The following is a 23538-nucleotide window of genomic DNA, read 5'->3' as shown; positions in this document are numbered from 1 at the left end:
CCTCAGTGTACCCGAACAGGCGCTGGAGTATGACAAATAGGGGAATTTCACAGTAACTTCATTGCAGTGTTAATGTCAGCCTAATTGTGACTAATAAATAAACTAACTTTAACTTTTAACTTCTTGCGCGCTATACAGACAATGCATACCATCATGGAGAAGGAAAGGAGATGGTGCAGAATGTAAGGACAGGGTCAGAATGTGGGAGAGGGTGCAGAATAGAAAAAGGATTGCAGGGCTACGGGTGCTGGGATTAACTGGGTAGCTCTGCCAAAGAGCCAGCAGAAGACCAATGGGCCAAGTGGCCTCCCCCTGTGTCATATCATTCCATCATGCTGCTTTCCAAAATTAAGTGTAAATGTTCAGAAAGATACAACTTTCTTACATCCATGGGATGTTCCAAATTCACCCGCAGCTATTGAAATGCATTGTTATTGATATGTTGGTAAGTATATACAGTAAGACTAAATAACAGAGCCTTTAATGTACAAAGTGTCCCAAGGTGTTTCACGGAGGCACAAGGGAAAAATGGACATAGCCTCAGAGTAGAATAATTGGAGAAGTGAGTCAATATATGGCCAAAAAGTGGGGACAATAAATAAGATACAGATGTCGACTCAAGGAATTCCAGAATGTTGGGCCCACTCTGCAATTACCTCCCCAAAGCCATGAATGGGGTCTGGAGTATAAAAGTAAAGAGGTGTTGCTGCAACTGTCCAAAGATGTGGAGGTTAGATGGATTGGCCATGGTAAATGTGTGGGGCTAGAGCAGAAGGCAAGGCCTGGGGGTGGGGTGATCTTTTGGACAGACTTGATGAGCTGGATGGCCTCTTCCTGCACTGTAGGGATTCAGTGGTCCAAGGCACTAGTAAGGCCACAGTTAGAATGCATTTATGGTCGTCTTATTGAAGGAAAGATATGTTATCGCTGGAGGCAGTACAGAGGAGGTTTACTCAGATGATCCTAGATATGGAGGGATTGCCATATGAGGAAAGATTAAGGAGATAACACCTGTACTTCTTGGAGTTCAGACAAATGAGAAGTGATATGATATGATTGAAACTGAGAAGATTCTTAAGGGGTTAGACACGGTACATGTTGGGAGGATGTTTCCACTCATGGAAGAGTGTAGGACCAGAGTGCAGAGTCACAGAATAAGGGGGTGCTCATTGAAGACAGATTGAGGAAGAATTTCTTCTCTCAAAGAATCTTTGGAAATCTTTGCCCCAGGAAGCTGTGAAGGGGCAGAGACTTGGAACATTCTCAAGGCTGAGATCGATAGGTTTTTAATCAGTGGGGGAATTAAGTGTTATGGAGATAAGACAGGAAAATGGACTGAGTGAATGTTACATCAGCCACGATTAAATGGTGGAGCAAAAGGGCTGAATGACCTACTTCTGCTCCTGTTTCTTCTGGTCTTATCCCTACTTTTACTTCCATTCCCTCACAATAAACAACGTTCCATTTGCCTTCCTAATCACTTGCCATACCTGCAGACTAACTTCTTGTGATTCATGTACCCGGGCACCCAGATCCCTCTGTACCTCAGAGTTCTATTTAAATAGCATGCTGCTTTCTCAAATACATGGTACTTCAGGTGTGGCCTCACCAGCACCTTATACAGCTGCAACATAACCTCGCTGTTTTTTAAACTCCATTCCTCTAGCAATGAAGGACAAAGTTCCATTTGCCTTCTTAATTACCTGCTGCACCTGCAAACCAACCCCTTATGATTCTTGCACAAGGACACCCAGGTCCCTCTGCACAGCAGCATGCTACAATTTTTTTACCATTTAAATAACAGTCCATTTTGCTGTTATCCCTACAAAATGGATCACCTTACATTCACCAACATTGTACTCCAACTGCCAGACCCTTGCCCACTCACTTAGATTATTTGTATCCCTTTGCAGACTTCCAGCATCCTCTGCACACTTTGCTCTACCACTCATCTTAGTACCGTCTGCAAATTTTGATATCCTACAGTTGGTCCCCCACTCCAAATCATCCATGTAAATCGTAAACAATTGCTGTCCCAACACTGATCTCTGAGGCACACCAATAGTCACTGATCACCAACCCATTTACCTCTACTCTTTGTTTTCTGTTATTTAACCAATCCTCTATCCATGCTAACACATTACCCGTAACACTGTGCACCTTTATTTTATGTAGCAGTCTTTGTTGCGGCACCTGGTCAAATGCCTTTTGGAAATCCAGATGCACCTCATACACAGGTTCCCCATTGTCCACTGCACATACAATGTTCTCAAAGAATTCCACCAAATTAGTCATACATGACCTGCTCTTCATGAATTCTTCATGAACCCATGAAGTGTTCGTTCTCCCTCACTGACCTTCCGAAGGGGTATGGCAGGTGGGGTTCCCTGAGTAAATAATTATAGATCATAAAGTCCTACAGTGCAGAAGGAGGCCATTCGGTCTACCAAGGCTGCACTGACCACAATCCTACCCAGGCCCTACTCCAGTGCATTTATTCTAGCTAATCCCCCTGAGACTAAACGGCAATTTAGCATGGCCAGTCCACCTAACCAGCACGTGTTTGGACTATGGGAGGAAACTGAAGCACCCAGGGGAAACCCATGCAGACACAGGGAGAACGTGCAAACTCCACGCAGACAGTGCCCTAAGCCAGGAATTGAACCCAGGTCCCCTGGAGCTGAGAGGCAGCAGAACTAACCATCGTGCCACTGTGCCACCCAAATAAGTGGCAGTTGGTGGCTGAATATTCTTGTGCTGCTAAATTCTTTATGTAGCTCGTTCAATAGATTCAGCTTAATCAGCAAGTTACCCACAGTCACAGCATGCTGTCTGCTATTAATAAGGGGAGAAGAATAACAGGTTCAGCTGTTATATATTACATAAAGCATATAATTGCAGATAATTATGCAATGTTGTCACTTAAGGGATGATTACAAATAATAAAATTTTGAAAAATTGCATGTATTATGCAGAATGATGGCAAAATTGGTTAGCACTGCTGCCTCACAGCACCAGGGTCCCAGGTTTGATTCCTGGCTTGGGCCACTGTCAGTGTGGAGTTTGCACGTTCTCCCCGTGTCTGCGTGGGTTTCCTCTGGTTTCCTCCCACACTCCAAAGATGGAGCGGTTAGGTGGATTGGCCGTGCTAAATTGACCCTTAGCCAACCAAAGATGTGTAAATTAATTGGGTTAACTATTGTAAATGTGTGGGGATAGGGGGAGACGAGGACCAAGGTGGGATGCTCTTTCGGAGAGTCAATGCAGACTCGAGGACTAACTGGCTTCCTTCTGCACTGTAGGAATTCTATTCTCTGTGCGAGGGGCGGAAAATCAGAATTGTCCATTAACCTCGGGCAGGAATTTCCAATTCCGTCTTGTGTGAGGCTGTAAGGTTCCGCCCAATGACTCAAATAGTGATCAAATTGGCACCTTTTCATAATCACCATCAGGTGGCGCCAGTTCCTCACACTCGGTGCTTGGAAGGGTCTTTTGAATCGAAACTTTTAATAAGTTGGATGTGCAGGAGAGCAGAAAATTACAAATGGCACATGGAAGCATAATTCACAAAGTTTATTTATTGTCAATGTTGTTGCTTTTGCTGCAGCAACGATGCTGAAACTGGAAATGGCAATAAAGGGTGAGTGATTGGAAAAACACATTTTTAAATTTTTTTTCCTCCAAGGGATATGGGCATCATTGGTTAGTCAGGGTATTTATTACCCAGTTATTCTGAGATGGTGATGATGGTGAGCTGTCTTCTTGAACTGTTGCAGTCCATGTGGTGTAGGTACACCCATGGTGCTGTTAGGGAAGAAGTTCGTGGATTTTGATCCAGCCACAGTGAAGGAATGGTGATATATTTCCATGTCAGGATGGTGAGTGATTTGGAGGAGGACTTTCAGGTGGTGATGTATCTGCTGCCCCTTGTCCTTCCAGGTGGTAGAGAACGTGGGTTTCAAAGGTGCTATTGATGGTTTGCTGCAGTATATCTGTAGATGGTACAGACTGCTACCACTGTGTGTCAGTGCTGGAAGGAGTGAATGTTGGTGGTGTGGGCTGCTTTGTCCTGGCTGGTGTTAAAATTCTTGAGTGTTCACCCTTCCAGGCAAGTGGAGAGTATTCCAGCACACTCCTGACTTGTGCCTTGTAGTTGATGGACGGGCTTTGGGGAGTCAGGAGGTGAGTTACTCACCGCAGAGTTCCCAACCTCTGACTTGCTCTTGTGACCACAGTGTTTATGTGGCTAGTCCAGTTCAATTTCTGGTCAGTGGTAACACCCAGGCTACTGGTGGTGCAGGATTCAGCAATGGCAATGTCATTGAATGGCATGAGGTGAGAGTTCGATCTCTGTTATTGGAGGTAGTCATTACCTGGCACTTGTATGGTACAAATGTTACTTGAAAAATTAATTATAAAAGATAGCTGTTGAGTTACAGGTGATGTATTCAGACTGCATTAACTTAAAACCTTATGAATTATGCTCCTTTGTGAAGTTTACAACTTATTCTATCTGCTGGAGACCTAAAGTTTATAATTGCTGAAGGAATTAGAACCAAGAAACAAAAAAAAAAGACAATTACAGTGCAGGAATGCTTTGGCTCTCCAAGCCTGCACTGACTATGACTATGCTGCTTGTCTGAATTAAAACTCCCTACCCTTCCAGGGACCATATCCCTCTATTCCCATCCTCTTCATGTATTTGTCACGATGCCCCTTAAAAGTCATTATTGTATCTGTTCCCACAACCTCCCCCGGCAGTGAGTTCCAGGCACCCACCACCCTCTGTCTTTAAAAAAAAACCTGTCTCGTACATCTCCTTTTAAACCTTGCCCCTCGCACCTTAAACTTATGCCCCCTAGTAATTGACTCTTCCGCCCTGGGAAAAAGCTTCTGACTATCCACTCTGCCCATGTCCCTCATAATCTTGTAGACTTCTATCAGGTCGCCCCTCAACCTCTGTTGTTCCAGTGAGAACAAACCAAGTTTCTCCAATCTCTCCTCGTAGCTAATGCCATCCATACCAGGCAACACCCTGGTAAATCTTTTCTGTACCCTCTCCAAAGCCTCCACCTCCTTCTGGCAGTGTGGTGACCAGAATTGAACACTATATTCCAAGCGTGCCCTAACTAAGGTTCTGTAAAGCTGTAACATGACTTGCCAATTTTTTAAACTGTGCCCCGACTGATGAAGGCAAGTGTGCCATCTGCCTTCTTGACTACCTTCTCCACCTGTGTTGCCACTTTCAGTGACCTGTGTACCTGTACACTTAGATCCCTCTGCCTATCAATACTGTTAAGGGTTATACCATTTACTATATATTACACCTCTCTGTATTTACGTTCCAAAATGCATTACCTCACATTAATGTGAATTGTTTGATTCTAAACTTTGACTCTTCCAACCAGTGTTCAGGTCGTTTTGGCAAAATATGCAAACATTTTTCTCAGTTTGCTGCTACCTAATTTATTCAATAGCTCATTTCCTTCATACAGGCGCTGATAGCCAAGTTTTAAACATTCTTTTGTGTTCAGTTACTGTAAAACAAGCTATGCATGCCAATTAACTTGTTAAATAATTCAGTATAGTTTAATTTTAGATCTCAATTTCTCCATTTTAAAATCAGATGACTGACAGCTAAAGGGCTTCATCCTTGTTAGAAATCCTTCATTTTGTTGATAGGACTATTGTTTATTAGTATCACAAATAGGCTCACACTAATGCTGCAGTGAAGCTACTGTGAAAATCCCCTAGTCGCCACACTCTGGTGCCTGTTCAGGTACACTGAGGGAGAATTTAGCATGGCCAGTGCATCAGCACACCTTTCAGACTGTGGGAGGAAACTGGACCACTGGCAGGAAACCCACGCAGGCACAGGGAGAATGTGCAGACTCCACGCAGACAGTGACCCAAGCCAGCAGTTGAACCTGGGTCTCTGGTGCTGTGAGGCAGCAGTGCTAACCACTGAGCCACCCACATTGTTAGCTGTATAAATAAAACTAAGCCAGGTTACCATTCTCTAATGAGCTCAGAAATGTGCTACTTGAACTCGGATTCACAGTTTAATAATAAGGGATCTCCCGTTTAGCACAGAGATGAGATGAAGTATTTTTCTCCTGGAAGGTTGAGAGTCTCCAGAACTCTCTTCCCTGGAGAATGGTGGGGGCAGGATCCAGGAACATTTTTAAGGCAGAGGTAGATAGGTTTGTGACTAACGAGGGAGTCGGAGATTAGGAGGGGTGCAGCAGTTGAGGCCACAATCAGATCAGCTGTGATCCTACTGAATGACAGAGCAGGTTTGAGGGGCCGAATGGTCTGCTCCCTGCTGCTATGTTCATCTGTATGTTTTAATGGAAGTCACAGACCTTCCCTGACTCCAGTCTATTAAGCAGTCTGGCCATATTGTTTTGTATGGGTGGCACAGTGGTTTGCACTGCTGCCTCACAGCACCAGGGGCTTGCGTTCGATTCCAGCCTTGGGTCACTGTCTGTGTGGAGTCTGCACATTCTCCCCATGTCCGCGTGGGTTTCCTCTGGGTGGTCTGGTCACCTCCAACACACTGAAAGAAGAGTTAGTCAGATGCATTGGCCGTGCTAAATTCTCCCTCAGTATAGCTGAAGAGGTGCCGGAGTATGGCAACTAGGGGATTTTCACTATAACTTCATTGCAATGTTAATGTAAGCCTACTTGTGATGAATAAATAAACTTTACTTTCATAGTTGACAAATCATTAACTTAAGTTAATGTATTGTCTATTCTGTGGGATTTTGGATACATTTTGGGGGCCCTTGTCAGCTGGGAATTTCAACTGCTAGTTTCTATTATGGCCAGGTCAGTCTGATTTTAACTCCCTCTCTTTGTTCCCATCTCTATTTACCAACTCCTCTTAAACCACACAGAACACAATATCAGCACTGGTTGGGGTGTCAGCTTTCATACTCTGTTTCTGGACTCTGCAAATCAGGGTGAACTCATATCAACAGAAACTGCACGATCGAGTGTGACTCAGTTACAAAGGAAAATTGGACAGGATGTCCAATACTGCAAGACACTCCCTCAGTCAGCACTCACATTACACAACCCTTCAGCATTAGTCACTGACAGCAGAGGAGTGGACATCCTGGCTGATTGCTATGCAGGGGTTAAGGATCAATAGTATTATCTCCAATCAGCACAAAGGTAAGAATAAATGCGGGGACTGGTGTTTGTGACTCAGTCACTGAATGAACTCATGGCGCCAACGTGACAACTGCCACTAGCAAACATAACCCTGTTAACACTGGGGCAGGAGTACAACGCTGGGACTGGAACAGGAATGTAACTCTGGGGCAAGTATAAAACATAGAATCCTGACAGTGCAGAAATAGGCAATTTGGCCCAGTGAGATTGAACTAACAACAATCCCACCCAGGCCCTATCCCTGTAACCCCCACATGTTTACCCTGCTAATCCCCCTGACACTAAGGGCCCAATTTTACCATCGCATTACACCCATTTTCAGGCATGAAAACTTGATTAAAGTCAAGCGTGAGACAAGTAGCGCGATCCGCACCCATCTCCAAACTGGTTCCCCCTTTACCAAGGCCTGAAAATAGCCCTGATTGAAACCACATCTGAAACATTTGCGTGCATTTAAATTGACTTCATGGGCTGCACGCCCAACCTTACCGACACTTCCCCCTTTCCCATTGCGTTTGCCCATCCAGAAACAGCATAATCTACAAAAGTCTGATTTTTGGGTGCTCCAGTTAGTGAGGAGGCAGGTGCCGAGTGTCCGATAGCTCTCTGCTTGAGGTCAGTGAGGGGAGGAAGGGTGGAGTCCACTGCCTCTCTGCCTGTGTTCAATGAGGGGGGGGAAGGGGGGGTTTGCTGCCACTCTGCCTGTGATCGGTTGGTGGGGGGGTGGTGTGCAGGAAGGGAGGCCGCTACCATTTTGCCTGTAAACAGTAGAAGGAAGAGGGGGTCCGCTGTCACTCTGCCTGTGATCAGTGAGGGGGAAGGGTGTTCTGCTGTCACTCTGCCTGTGATCAGTGGGAGGGGGAAGGGGGCTCATTGCCACTCTGCCTGTGATCAATGGGAGGAAGGGGAGGGGTCTGCTGCCACTCTGCCTGTGATCAGTTGGAGGAAGGCAGGGTCCGCTGCCATTCTGCCTGTGATCAGTGGGGTGGGGGGTCTGCTGTCACCCTGCCTGTGATCAGTGGGGCGGTGTGGGGGGGGGGGGGGTGGATGTGGGAATGGTCTGGGTGGCAAATTTCAGACCCGGGATCGTATGGCAGGGGAGCCACATTCTGTCATTTTTTTTTGTCAGCGCAGTTGGAGGCGTCGATCGGAGCTGCAGGATTTCGGGCACGTTAAGCCCTGCCCACAGATTTCTACAGCGCAATTTGGAATTGCCGATTTGTTTTTTTTTAGGCAGAATGCGTACGGGGGAGCCTGAGAACAGGTCTAAAAGTCGGATCTGAAACACTCCCGGTTTCAAGTCCGCCCAGCACTTCCAATTAAAATGCTAAAATAGGGCCCTAAGCTTAAATTGAGTATGGCCAATCCAGCTAACAGCACACTTGATGCAGTGTGGGAGGAAACTGGAGGAAGCCTACGTAAGTGGGAGGGGTACGTGCAAATTCTATACAGACAGTGACCCAAGGCCAGAATTGAATCCAGCTCTCTGACACTGTGAGGTAGCTGTGCTAACCACCGTGCTGCTCCACTGAGACAAGAATATAACACTGGGATTAATATGTAACCCTGGAACATGAATACAACAGTGGGACAGGAATATAACATAGCCCTTACAGAGAGCTAGAACAAGCATGATAGGCCGAATGGCTTCCTCTGTGCTGTTTGACTGTCTAATTTTAAAGTCTCAAAAATCCCGGTACCTCATCAGCGGCCATAAGGACTTGTGGTGTTAGGAGCTTTGTGACTTGGAATCTTTGCTTGGTGAGTTAAGATTCTTACAAAGATCACAGAAGGAATCAGTGATGGAGGGAAGTAGTGTGTGACAATTTGGAGGTGAGGGATGAATTGAAATAGATGGTATAGCAAGCCTCAATTGGAACATACTGAGGATGCATTTAAATAAACTGTCTTTAGTAACAATGCAATGCTGGGCAAGGGAGGGAAAATAATTGATGTTTAGAGTTGTGCCTGAAGCCAGTTTCCAGGAATGAAAGGGCAGTGTTCAAACACAAACCTGTTTCCTACATACTTAATGAAACAGCGACCTTGCCTGATTGATTTGATCCTTCCCTCTTTCGCAGCAGGAGAGCCAAGTTGAATGGATGACTGCAAAACCATCCAGAGGTTATGGAAATCACAGAATACGGCAGTGCAGAAGAGGCGCTTCAGCCCATCGAGTCTGCACTGACTCAGGAAAGGCTCTGACCTACCCACCGAATCCCACTTGCCAACACTTGGTCCATAGCCTTGAATGTTCATCCACTCCTTTTTAAAGGATGTGAGGCATCCAGCCTCCACCACCCTCCCTGGCAGTGCATTCCAGACCCTCACCACCCTCTGGATAAAGAAGTTTATCCTCAAATCCTCCCTAAATCTCCAACCCCTCACTTTTTAAATCTGTGTCCCCTCGTAACTGACCCTTCAACTAAGGGGAACAGCTGTTTCCTATCCACCCTGTCCATGCCCCTCATAATCTCAAACACCTCAATCAGGTCATCTGCTCAATCTTCTCTGCTCCAGAGAAAACAGCCCGAGCCTATCCAACCTCTGTTTATAACTTAAATGTTCCATCCCAGGTGACATCTCCTCTGCACCCCCTTCAGTGATCTCATGAAAGCATCGGCACGACAGACTTAAGTGCACAAACATATGTCCCGTTTTGCCAAAATTGCATGAACGCTTGCTATACCCGAGCAACGTGATTTCCCTACTTTCACCTCCAAATCCGGCATGCTTTTGACACGGTTTTCAGACATGCTGGCTTCATTGAGTTAATCTGCAAAATGAGTCATTTTGATTGATCTCTCTTACTGTTTAACAGGGTTCCATGTGTTTAAATGGACTCACAATGTATGTCATTCTGACAGATCCTAAGTGCCACTCCTTCTGTTTCCCCAGTGCTAATGTGTTCTGAGCTGTAAGTAATAACCAATTGCATCTTTAAATCTCTTGAGTGGCTATAGGAATGTCCCCTCTGACATGAGTAGGTGACGTAACAAAGTGATGAACCACACAGATGGTCAGCATCCAGTAAATGTTGGAATAGTGCCTTGACCGATCCCAATCATCCTTTGAGTGGCAGGGTAATGAAGCTTGGCCCACTTGTGAATGTTGCACAGAGTGAGTGCCGATGAAAAGATCTCTATCTTATCTTTTGAAACATGCAGAATGATGATTCGTGAATGCTGATTTCATTAGAATCATACAGCTGATCTTGTTGGGGATTAATGTGCTTAAAAAGAGGAGGCGGCTTGGTGGCATAATGGTTAGCACTGCTGCTTCATAGTGCCAGGAGCCTGGGTTCAGTTCCCAGTTTGGGTCACTGTCTGTGTGGAGTGTGTATGTTCTCCCCGTGTCTGTTGGTGTCCTCCGGGTGCTCTGGTTTCCTCCCACAGTCTGAAGGACATGCTGGTTAGGTGCATTAACAGTAAAGTTGAAGTTTTATTTATTAGTCACAAGTAAGGTTTACATTAACAGACTACTGTGAAATTCCTTTAGTCGCCACACTCCAGTGCCTGTTCAGGTCAATGCACCTAACCAGCACATCCTTCAGAATGTGGAAGGAAACTGGAGCACCCAGAGGAAACCCATGCAGAAATGGGAGAATGTATGAACTCCGCACAGACAGTGACCTAAGTTGGGAATTGAACCTAGGTCCCTGACACTGGAGCAGCAGTGCTAACCACTGTGGAATTAAGAGTTATGGTGAGCGGGTGGGTAAGTGGAGCTGAGTCCCCAGAAAGATCAGCCATGATCTTGTTGAATGGCGGAGCAGGCTCGAGGGGCCAGATGGCCTACTCCTGCTCCTAGTTCTTATGTACCCCATCCAACCTTTCCCAGCTCTTTCATTGAATGAGGGAAAATTAGAAGTTTATTTTATTAGTCACAGGCAGGTTTATATTCACACTAATGAAGTTACTGTGAAATTCCCCTAGTTGCCACACTCCAGTGCCTGTTCAGGTACACTGAGGGAGAATTTAGCATGACCAATGCACCTAACCAGCATGTCTTTGGAGTGTGGGAGGAAACTGGTGCACCTGGAGGCAACCCACACAGACACGAAGAGAATGTGCAAACTCCACACAGACAGTGACCCAAGCTGGGAATTGAACCTGGTGTTGTGAGGTAGTAGTACTAACCACTGTGCTACCTTGCTGCCACTGTGGTGTTGACCCCAGAAATATCAAACTGATAAATGTGTGAATCTCAACTCTGACACTAAGATGTTAAATGCTTCATGGTGGCACAGTGGTTAGCACTGCTGCCTTATAGTACCAGGGGCCTGGGTTCAATTACCAGTCTCGGGTCACTGTCTATGTGTAGCTTGCACATTCTTCCTGTGTCTGTGGGTTTCCTTCGGGTGCTCCAATTTCATCCCACAGGTTAGGTTGATCGGCCATGTTAACATCCCCTTCAGGGGATTGGTAGTGTAAGTAAGTAGGGTTATGGAGATAGGGCCTAGATGGGATTGTGATCGGTGTAGACTCAATGGGCCGAATGGCCTCCTTCTGCACTGCAGGGATTCTAAGCTGTCACACCCGTACTTTAATAAATACTTAAATTTGATAGCAAAACACCACATATGGGAGAATATTCTGTCTGTGAAATATAATTTTGTTGTCATTATCCTGGGCTAAGGTTTAAGTCTCAAAATAGCACCACAATGGACAGTGATGGGAACTGCTGATGTAAAGAGGTTCTTGTGACTATTGATGGGACCGTAACAACCAATTCTCTACCTCATGTGGAACAGACACTTCGAGAGCATGAGGTGGATCATTGCCACGGATTCTGGCACACAGAATCCAATGAAATGATTATTGCATTTTTGGCAGAGATTTGGGGTATGTTTGGTGCAAAGAGCTGTATTCATTGCTATTGATGTTGAGTGGCTGAAAATCAGAACATTAATGGCAAGTTGTCCAATGTGTCTTTGGTCCTTTCTCTGATTTTGTAACCAAAATCTGACTCCCCATTGGACATTATTGGATAGTATCCCTGTTCAGATTAAGCACAGGAACAGGCTGTGCTCGTGGATCAGACAAGGAATAAGCTGAAATTGAATGAAATCATTGGGGAAAATCTAATGAATGGTGCTGATCTAAAGAACTTAAAATTATAGACAGATAGATTGATAGATGGATAGATAGATAGACATACTTTGATTTATTATTGTCACAAATATTGGGATACAATAAAAAGTATTGTTTCTAGTGTGCTATACAGACAAAGCATACTGTTCATAGATCAGGAAAGGAAAGGGTGCAGAATGTAATAGATAGGGTATAGAGAAACATCAGCTTAATATATCATAGGTCCATTCAAAAGTCTGACAGTAGCAGGGAAGAAGCTGTTCTTGAGTCAGTTAGTATGTGACCTCAGACTTTTGAATCTTTTTCCCAATTGAAGAAGGTGGAAGAGAGAATGTCTGGGGTGCGTGGAGTTCTTGATTATACTGGCTACTTTTGAGGCAGCAGGAAGTGTAAACAGAGATGATAGATGGGAGCTGAAAGAGAAAATGCTGGAAAATCTCAGCAGGTCTGGCAGCATCTGTAAGGAGAGAAAAGAGCTGATGTTTCGAGTTCACATGATCTTTGTCAAAGCCATGCTCTCGCCCAGACTTCACTTCCAGTTTCCACCCCTCCATCGCCTTCACCTGGTCCATGTCAGATACTTCCCTTCCCTTCCTTGACCTTTCTGTGTCCAGCTTTGACAAAGGGTCGTCTGGACTCGATGTCAGCTCTTTTCTCTCCTTATTGATGCCACCAGGCCTGCTGAGATTTTCCAGCATTTTCTCTTCTGGTTTCAGATTCCAGCATCCACAATAATTTGCTTTTATGCTGATGGATGGGAGGCTGGTTTGTGATAGACTGGGCTACATTCACAACCCTTTTGTAGTCTCTTGCAGTTTTGGGCCAAGCAGGAACCATACCAAGCTGTGATACAACTAGAAAGAATGCTTCCTATGGTGCATTTGTAAAAATTAACATAAGAGCATAAGAAATATGAGCAGGAGTAGGCCTTCGAGCCTGCCCTGCCACTCAATAAGATCATGGCTGATCTGAAGTGGATCAGTTCCACTTTCCTGCTTTCTCCCCATAACCGTTAATTCCCTTGTCTATCAGTCTTTATTTGTCTACCTTAATTCCCTTGTCTATTAATTGATGAGAGTTGTCGTAGACATGCTGAATTTCGGTAGGTTGATAAGTAGGTAGGTGGGTAGAAAGATAGATAGACAGACAGATGGATAGATAGAGACAGATAAATAGATGTAAAAGAAGTGATGCAGACTTTGTAGTTGGACACTGCAGTTTATCTAATGGTTGTTATATCAGGGTTTGATGACAGGCATTTTGCAATGCATCAACACATCAGGAGCCCCACTCCCTCCCCCTCCATTTCCCTTGCATTGCAGCCGGGGATTCCCCTTGTCACTTTGCTGTTTCACTCCCCCTCCCTCCCCGTCAACAGGTGACATGCGTGGGTAATCGCAGAGGCAGTTAGTTGCGAAGCAGACGAGCTGTTAGGAATGTGAGCATCTGGGCTTTACACAGGGAATGTGAGCACTGGGTTTTACGCAGAGAGTGTGAGCACTGAGCCTTATATAGGGAGTGTGAGTGCTGGGTTTTACACAGGGAGTGTGAGCACTCAGCTATACATGGGGAATGTGAGCACTGAGCCTTATACAGAGTGTGTGGGCACTGGGTTTAACACAATGTGAATACTGGGCTTTACATTACAACCCTGGGGGAAGAGGGTAAGGAAGGATCCTCTATAAGGACAGGATACACAGTGAGAGGTGTTGGATTTGGGTGTAATATTCCTGGTGGGGTTTGAGGAGGGAGGGAAGGTGGGGGTCAGTTTCGTCGTTCCAGGGGCAAGGCGGGGGGTGAGTCCTCAATGGGAATTGATGCGGTCTCTCTCAGCTTGGGGGACGGGAGGTTGGCCAGCTATCCCATTGCAACTTCAGCGTCGCCCAGGGGCGATCCGGCTTCTTGGATGCGGCACGGATGGCGATAAGAGCAGAAGCGGGAGCAGCTCGGCCGGCAGACGGGGCGGCATGCCTGGGGCACTCTCTGCCCATCTCAGTGCTGCGGGGTGTTGCCCGGTTCCGGCTGCTGTGCCCCGCCACCCGGGCCAGTATCGCAGGCACTCTGATCAAGGCAAGCGGCTCAGTGACAGCCAAGGCGGCAGCAGCAGAGATGTGTAGCGAATGTTACACAAACCAGACCTTTGTCTTCGATGATGGTGTAGCGGACTCCTACTCACCCAGGTACACCGCTTTCATTCTTCTTACCCCGACATGGGGATAGGGATTAGAAATAAACCCTGGATTGGTTTTAAAAATCCAGATTGGATACAGAAATGGTTTGGCTTTCAATTGGGAATGGGAATTCTCTCTCTCAACTTCTCCTCTGAAACTGACCATCATTGATTTATTGGACTTTTTGTTTGAGGGATTTGGTCTAATCTTGCCCCCTGAGTGCAAAGGAGTACATTTTTATTTTGGGGATCCAGGAGGAGTAGGGGAAAATAAAGTGAAGCTAACATCCTCCAGTTCAGGATGGTCAAAAATCTATCGCCGCTAAATCTAGCAAGGTTTAATATTTATTTTAACCCACTCCCCACGTTCCAGTGAGTAAATTCAGCCCTAACCAAGACTGGGGAATCTCACTCCACAAATGCCGTCAGACCTGCTGAGATTTTCCAGCATTTTCTGTGTTTCTTTAAAAAAAAACTGAGTAAATTAGAGGTCTGAGGTTTATATTCACTCGCTCCCCACTCTAGCGGATACCCTGTTTTTGAAAGGTGGGTTCTATCTTTTACCCCCCCCCCCCCCCCGTTCTCTGTCTGCTTCCCCCTCTTGTGGGTTTAATCTTAGTTTTTTTACACCTTTATCAGGCAGAGAGTGAAAGGGGTCTTTCCCCTTCAGTCCAGGCAGGCGAGAGACCCGAGGATCAAATCTGAAGTTTTTTTTATTGTTCGAAGAAGAGGGCGTTTAAACTCTCTCTCAAACCGAATATGCTGGAGAAACTCTAGAGCATCCCCGGAGGGAGAAACTCATGTCTCGGATCCACATGAGCCTTCCCGCGGAATGGGGGAATCCCTGGGTTATTGTGGCATGAGACGAAATGGGTTGTGACAAGATCCCAGAGAGAGTGAGAGACTTTGAGATCGGGTTAAGATCACTTTCAGCTTTCCAGCTGGTGTCGAACTCAATGGAAGTGGTTGCGATGAGTGGGAGCTTTTGAATTTTCCAGCGTCCAGTTGTTCACAATCCCCACAGTGCAGAAGGAGACAATTCAGCCCATCGAGTCTGCACTGACCACAATCCCACCCAGGCTCTATCCCCGTAACGCCATGCATTTACCCTAGCTAGTCCCCCTGACATTAAGGGACAATTTAGCATGGTTATTCCACCTAACCTGCACATCTTTGGACTGTGGGAGGAAACAGGAGCACCTGGAGGAAACCCACACAGACATGGGGAGAACATACAAATGCCACACAGACAGTGACCCAAGCTGGGAATCGAACATGGGTCCCTGGTGCTGTGATGCAACAGTGCTAACCACTGTGCTACTATGTCACCCCATCTTGGCAAACTCTTCCATGGGTGTCACCTTCCATATCGCCAGAGTGAGGAATTTACTCAAACTTAAAAAACAAAAATCACACAATGCTGGAAAATCTCAGCAGGTTTGACAGCATCCGTAGAGAGAGAGAGAGAGAAAAAAACACTTCGAGTCTTGGTCAGAGCTGAATTTACTCACTGACAAGTGGGGAGTGGATTAACACAAACCTTAGACCTTGTTAGATGTGGCTGTCAGATTTACTTAGGATGTCGGACCATTCTGGGTTGGAGGATATTATTTCACTTTAGTTTGGGGATTATAGGTCAGATCCAGACAACTGTATTTCTGAGGAGGCTGCCTTGCCTTGTTATAGAAGTGACCACTTCTTCTTAAAAACATTCAGCAGGATTAACAATACCCTTCAGTTTTATAAACTGGGCGAGTTAGATTTTAATCAATTTTCATCCTCAGACCTGACCAGCCTATCTGTGGTCAATCACAAATTAAACACATATAATTGCATCTGCTCTGGACTGGAGCCCAGGGTTGGTGGATTGTTGCTCAGCTCTTGAGCTCTCTCTCTGCAGACACACTTGTGTACCATTGCTGTGCCATTCCAAAGTGGAGAAACACAGGAAAGGAAGACAAACTCCATCTAGAAATGAAAGGTGACCATAGAGCCAAAACCATAGGATCCCTATATGGGCAGCAGGATGGCACAGCAGTTAGCACTGCTGCCTCACAGCGCCAAAGACCCAAGTTTGATTCCAGCCTCGGGTCACTGTCTGTGTGAAGTTTGTACAATCTCCCCATGTCTTCGTGAGTTTCCTCCCACAGTCCAAAAATGTGCAAGTTGTGTTGATTGACCATGTTAAATTGTTCCTTAGTGTCAAGGGAACAGGAGGGTAAATATGTGGGATTCCGGGGATAGGGTCTGAATGGGACAGTTGTCAGTGCAAATTCAACGGACCAAATGGCCTCCTTCTACACAGGAATTCTATGATGCTAAAAGCAGAAGGAGTCCGTTGGACCCATCAAATCTGCAGTGTGGCTCAGTGGTTAGCACTGCTGCCTCACAGCGCCAGGGTTCGATTCTGGCCTCGGGTGACTATGTGGAGTTTGCATGTTCTCCCTGTGTCTGCATGGGTTTCCTGAGTGCTCTGGTTTCCTGCCACAGTTGAAAGATGTGTGGGTTAGATGGATTGGCTGTGCTAAATTGCCTCCTTAGTGTCTCGGGATGTGTAGATTAGTTGGATTGGCCATGCTAAACATGTGGGGTTATAGAAATAGGGTGAGGGACTGATAAGGTATTCTGTCAGAGTCAGTGCAGACCCAATGGGCCAAATGGCCTCTTCTGCACTGTAAGGATTCTATCTTTCTCTGAAAGAGCATCTTACCCCCCTCCCCCCACCACCCCACCCCTCCCATATCCCCTTATCCCCACACACTTACCATGGTCAATCTACCTAGCCTACACATCATTGGTCTGTGGGGGGTGGGGGTAACCGGAACACCAGGAGGAAGCCCACGCAGAACAGTTGACACCAGGTTCATGAACACAAAAGGCGAAACACTGCGGATGCTGGTTATCTGAGTTTTTTAAAAAAAATAATAGTGGGAGAGCACTCAGCGAGCCTGGCAGCGCTGGTGCTCTGCTGACAGGTCACAGGAAGCTGAAACATTAACCCTGTCCCACGATCTGCCAGGCTTGCTGAGGCTTTTCAGCATTTTTTTTATTTGTTAATGTCAGCTTTATGAAGCTGCAGGGAGAATGGAGGAGAAAAGCAGGAGGTCTGTGGAAAGAAATGTATTGAATTCTGAATGGAACATTGTGAGGGTTCAAGGAGGAAAGGTTTTGAGTATCACAGAGCATTGCAGCACAGAAAGAGAGCCTTTTGGTCCATCATATCTGCGCCAGCTATCAAGCATCTACCTACGCTAATCCCTTTTTCCAACACTGCGTCCGTAGTCCTAATATGCTATGGCATTTCAAATGCTCATCTAAATGCTTTTTAAATATTATGGGGGCTCCCACCCCTACCATCCTTTCAGCAGAATGTTCCAAATTCTCACCACTGTCTGGGTGAAAAGGTCTTTCCTGAGATCACCTCCAAACCTTCTGCCCCTCGTCTTAAACCTATGCCTCCCCCGAGTGCTCTACTAAGGGGAAAAGATCCTTCCTATCTACCCTAACTATACCCCCCATAATTTAGAAACCTCAATCAGGTCCCCTGTCAGTCCTCTCTGCTCTAAAGAAAATGACCCCAGCTTAACCAGCCTGTCTGCAGCCCAGGCAACATCCTGGTGAATCTCCACCACACCCTTTCTAGTGCAATCACATCCTTCCTATAGTTTACATGGATGACCCTGGAAGCTGGGAGAGAGCTGCTCAGTGGGAGGAATGCTCAAAGCAATAGTGATAGAAATTGTACAGGAGGATGTCATTCCCAAAGGTGAGAAGGAGGGGTGGTACTTGAAGGGAGAAATGACTGCTTGGGTTTACTTCAGAGCAGCACAGTGGTTAGCAGTGCTGCCTTGCAGCACCAGAGACCTGGGTTCGATTCCTGGCTTGGGACACTGTGTGTGTGCGGAGTCTGCACATTCTCCCCGTATATCTGCGTGGGTTTCCTCCTGGTGCTCCACTGTCCGAAAGATGTGCTGGTTAGCTACATTGGCCATGCTAAATTCTCCCTCGGTGTACCCAAACAGGCGCCAGAGTGTGGTGACTAGGGGATTTTCATAGCAACTTCATTGCAGTGTTAATGTAAGCCTACTTGTGACACTGATAAATAAACTTAAAGCTTCAGGTATTTTCCCATGATTGGAGCGGCACAGTGGTTAGCACTGCTGCCTCACAGGTTCGATTCCTGGCTTGGGTCACAGTCTCTGTGGAGTCTGCACGTTCTCCCTGTGTCCGCATGGGATTCTTCTAAGTGGTCTGGTTTCTGCCCACAGTCCAAAGATGTGCGGATTAGGTGGATTGGCCATACTAAATTGCCCCTTAGTGTCAGGGGGACTAGCTAGGGTAAAGGCATGGGGTTGTGGGGATAGGGTCCAAGTGGGATTGTGGTAGGTGCAGACTTGATGGACAGAATGGCCTCCTTCTGCACTGTAGGATTCTATGATTAGGAATGCAGTGACTGGGAACAGGATCCCTGTGCCATTACCCGTGCCAATGCGAGAATGCGTAACTTGTTATACTTTTTTTTTCGCCACTGCCTCAAAAAATCCACATCAACAGTGTATTGTATAGCAGGGAGTTCATTATTACATTGTGGCTTTCATCGGAGCAGCACTTCCTGAATGGGAAACACCCTTTCCCTGGGAGCAGAACCCTGCTGGAGTTAAAATAAAACACTTTATTTATCGAGTGAGGAAATTGGACTTGAGCAATGATGTTAAAACCTGTGAGATTTGTGCTGCTGGGGTGGAGAACTGGAAGGGAGCGATGTTATTGGTACAGCACAATTTATATGGGGAAAAATTACAATTTGATGCAGTTGGGTTTTCACAGCACAGAGCAGGGAAACTATAATTGCTGAGTTTTGTATTGCAAATAACAAATGCTCAGAAACCTGCAATTGCAAATGTCCCCAGTAAGATGCAAAAATATTAAAATCACACAATCTGCTTTTCAATCTGGAAAAATCATTAGTTGCTTGATTTCCGTTATAGAAATCTTAGTTCCCATTTCACAAGATTTGGTTTTCTTTAATCTCTTAAACCTGAGCAATAAATTGTTAGGCTATGTGCTCCAGGATAAAGTACGCATAGCACAGAATAGATAGCATAGAGTATATAGACTATATAGCAGAGAGTATACATAATTTATAGTATTGAATATATAGCATAGAATATATATAGTATATAGCTTAAAATGTATTACATAGAGTATATCTAATTTATAGCATGGGATTATATGAATTTTAGCATACAGAATACATATCAAACTAACAATCAGCCCAACTGGTCAATGTTATACATGCTATTTCAGACTGAGATGAAGAAAAACTTCTTCATTCAAAGGATATTGAACTGTGGAATTCTCTACTGCAGAAGGCTGTGGCGGCCAAGTCACTGAATGTATTCAAAGAAGAGCTAGATAAATGTTCACATTTTAATAGCATCAAGCAGTATGTGGAGACTGAAGGGATATGACCTTGAGATAGGAGATCAGCCATGATCATATGGAAAGGTGAAGCATGTCCAAAAGGCTGAATGGCCTATTCCTGCTCGTATTTTCTATGTTTCATACGGACATCTTTACCCCTTTTAAAGGCATGTGTACCATTCACCCCAACTACTCCAAATGGTCAAGTTATCCCTATTCTAACACTTCCGCTTTAACAAATTACTTCCATATTTTCGAATGGATTTGGTGGTTATTGTATACAGATGCTTGCTAGCTTTGGACTTTTTAAAAATTATTCATTTGAGGGACATGGGTGACGCTGGCTGGCCAGCATTTATTGTCCATCCCTAGTTGCCCTTGAGAAGGTGCTGGTGAGCTGCCTTCTTGAATTGCTACAGTCCAAAAGCTGTGGGTTGTCCACAATAATGTTTGGGAGGGAATTCCGAGATTTTGACTCAGCAGCTGTGAAGGAATGGCAAGTGGCTTGGAGGGGAACCTGTAGGTACTGGTGCTCTCATGTATGTGCTGCCCTTGTCCTTCTAGATGGAAGTGGTCATGGGTTTGGAAGGTACTACCTAAGGATCTTTGGTGAATTGCTGCAGTGTATCTTATAGATAGTACACACTGCTGCTACTGACTGTGGTGGAGGGATTGAATGTCTGTGGATGTGGAGCCAATCAAGCAGGCTGCTTTGTCCTGGATGGTGTTAAGCTTCTTGAGTGTTGTTGTAGCTGTACCCATCCAGGCAAGTAGGGAACATTCCATCACACTCCTGACTTGTGCCTTTGTAGTAGGTGGATAGGCTTTGAGAAGCCAGGAGGTGAGTTACCTGCCGCAGTATTCCTTGCCTGTGACCTGACTTGACGCACAAGTGCAAATACCTTCTCTACCTCTTTCCTATCGAAGTCCTGCATAACTTTCAAGATCTCTAATGGGTTACCGCCTCAGACCGCTCCTTTCTGGGGAGAAGAGTCCTGGTCTGGTCAATCTTTGGCAGTTGGAATATCTTTCTGCCAGAATCTAACCTTCGAAAACCACACAAGGGGTAAGATTACTTTTTCAGTTGTACCTACCTACCACCTATTTACTAGATATGTTCTGGGGTAGGATAGATTAAGCAATTCAGAGAAGAAGAGACATAAATAAACCTGGATTTTCCTGACTTCAGCCTCACTGACCTTTCCTTTCTTCTAATATCTCAAAATCTTTGTGCGAGTGAGTTTGTCCTTAATATACTGTCTTGGCATTGCGATATTAATATCCCATTAATAGCTTTTGAAATGTTAGCTGGTATTTAACTTGTTCAAAAGGTATTGCAATTTCAGATCAAGCACAGAGATTTATACAAATGCTTTCGTATCAGCCACTGATGTGGCATAACTTGATCTCAATTCATAACAAATGTTTTGAGTGATTCACGAGTGCTGAGATGGAAGGAAATCTAAACCTTTTCATATCTTGTACAGAGCCTGAACTCCATCTGTCCTGTGGCAATATGCTGTCAACGACTGCTTATTAATGTTATGTTTAATGATACTGTTAGGGTATCCCAATGAAAGATGAATATAAATGGGGGACCACCCGATAAGGAGCAGAGTGGTGGGAGTGATGGAGGAGTCTATCCTCGTCAACCTGGGCCCGGCCAAGGTGGGCACCAGCAGAGCTAGGCAGTGGCTGGTCAAGAGGCACATCTGGCCTGATAGTCTGGTCCTCCTATATTGTTCATATTTGTGGCTGGTGTCCCTGAAGAAGGAGCACACAGTGTCCACCGGCACCCTCGAGACCTACTGTGACCGATGGGTCCTGCAAGGGCTGGGGTGCATCATCACCCCCAAACACACCATTTTCATTTGATTTTCTGAGCTTCCTTTGGCAATTTGTTTTAGTTGCTGTGCCCCCACCAGTTGTGTGTTGGAGAATAGCCCCTTTAAAGGAATGGCTCATGTAACCTTGGGTGTTGGGTGAGCTAGTTGGGAATTGCCCAGAGTGGGCACTCCACATTTGGAGTGTGAAGCGAGTAGACTGAATAAAGACCTGATGCCTGGCTGTGGAGTAGTTCTTGAGGAGACGCTGCAATACTCAAAAATTTAACAACCCCCTCTTTGACTATTTCACCTGTTTGTTTTTGGCTTACTGTTCTTTTTAAGAGTGGCACAATGGTTAACACTGTTGCCCCACAACACCAGGGACCTGGGTTCAATTCCCGGCTTGGGTCACTGTCTGTGTGGAGCTTGCACGTTCTCCCCGTGTCTAGGTGGGTTTCTTCTGGGTGCTCCGGTTTCCTCCCACAGTCCAAAGATGTGTGGGTTAGGTTGATTGGCCATACTAAATTTCCCCTTAGTGTCAGGGGGACTTGCTAGGGTAAGTGCATGGGATTATGGGGATAGGACCTGGATGGGATTGTGGTCAGTGCAGACTCAGATGGGCTGAATGGCCTCCTTCTGCACTGAAGGATTCTATGACTCAATGTCAAAGAATGTATAAACTGGGGACAGTTGGGTCACTGGGTCTGTGAGGGAGGGGAAGAGCAGTGATACTGAGCAAACCCTCTCAGTAAGGAAAAGATACATGTCTTGGTTTAGACTTCACCAAATGGTTTGGATTCTGTGAACACGGCTCTGTGTATACCTGGTGATTGAGCATTTTTGATTGCGATTAGGGGTTGATAAAAGTGCAGGAGGAAAAGCTATGAACTGGGATTTAGTAATATCAAAAGATGCTCTTGATACAAAGAACAAATAACCATTTGTGCAAAGGAACCCAATAATTAAACATTGATTTTTGGATTTGCAATTTTATTTCCTAGAAATGCAATGATTCATTAGCAATAGGTTCTTGATGCATCTTCCTTCGAGTAAGATTTTTTTCTTTATTTTACTTTTTAAAGAAGTCCTCCTCTTTTAACGTTGCAATAAAACAATAATCCCTTTCTACATTTTGCCATGCAGTGGCAGTGTTGTGAACTAAATCAGGGCCTGTCAGTAAGGACGTGAGTATAGAGCTTGAATTTATTGCAGGAGTTATTCTCTCGGGTCCCTCAGCATCCTGATTTTTGAAATCTATCACTGTTCTTTTGCTGTGGCAGAATCAAAGCCCTGGAACTCCCTCCCTAACAGTGCTGCAGGTGTACATACACCCCAGAGACTGTAGCAATTCAAGAACGCAGCTCGACACTACTTTCTCGAGGCAACTAGAAATGGACAACAAATGTCCATCCTGCATCCCATAGAAATTTTTTTAAAAAAACATGGAATGAAATGACGGCATGGGTTTCCTCCGGACGTTCCGGTTTCCTTCCACAGTCCAAAATCTGTGCAGGTTAGGATTGGCCATGCTAAATTGCCCCGTTAGTGTCTCAGATGTCTAAATTAGATGGGTTAATCATGGTAAGCATGTGGGATTAGAGGGATAGGGCAGGCAAGAGGGCCCTCTCAGAGTTGGTGCAATCTTGTGGGCTGAATGGCCTCCTTCTGCACTGTCGGGATTCTGTATGTGTTCTGTGCGTGTGGCAGTGATTTTCAATGTGGAATATGTGGTTGTAATAACAAGACTATAAGCACTCATCATTGTTATGTAAAACTTGCAGCAGCCTCTGGCGCCCGCACATGTGCAGTTAAACATAGAAATCCAGAATTTGCTGTCTGTGCTATG

The 23538-nt window shown here is 45.4% G+C and overlaps 1 protein-coding gene across 2 annotated transcripts in view; it reads left to right on the top strand.

Moving 5' to 3' along the window:
- The first annotated feature begins 14189 nt into the window (after positions 1-14189).
- Positions 14190-23538, top strand: part of kcnt1b (potassium sodium-activated channel subfamily T member 1b) — a 443838-nt gene continuing 434489 nt past the window's right edge. The window contains exon 1 of one of the 2 annotated variants that reach the window (XM_080212543.1): positions 14190-14452. In XM_080212543.1, the coding sequence (XP_080068669.1) occupies positions 14190-14452 (263 nt within the window). The remainder of the gene's footprint in view (positions 14453-23538) is intronic. The other variant, XM_080212545.1, reaches the window with a different exon arrangement.

The sequence above is a fragment of the Carcharhinus amblyrhynchos genome, chromosome 25 (genome assembly GCF_965287045.1).
Source record: "Carcharhinus amblyrhynchos chromosome 25, sCarAmb.v2.hapA, whole genome shotgun sequence".
Classification (NCBI taxonomy): Eukaryota; Metazoa; Chordata; class Chondrichthyes; order Carcharhiniformes; family Carcharhinidae; genus Carcharhinus; species Carcharhinus amblyrhynchos.
This window is presented reverse-complemented; position numbering and strand designations above follow the sequence as displayed.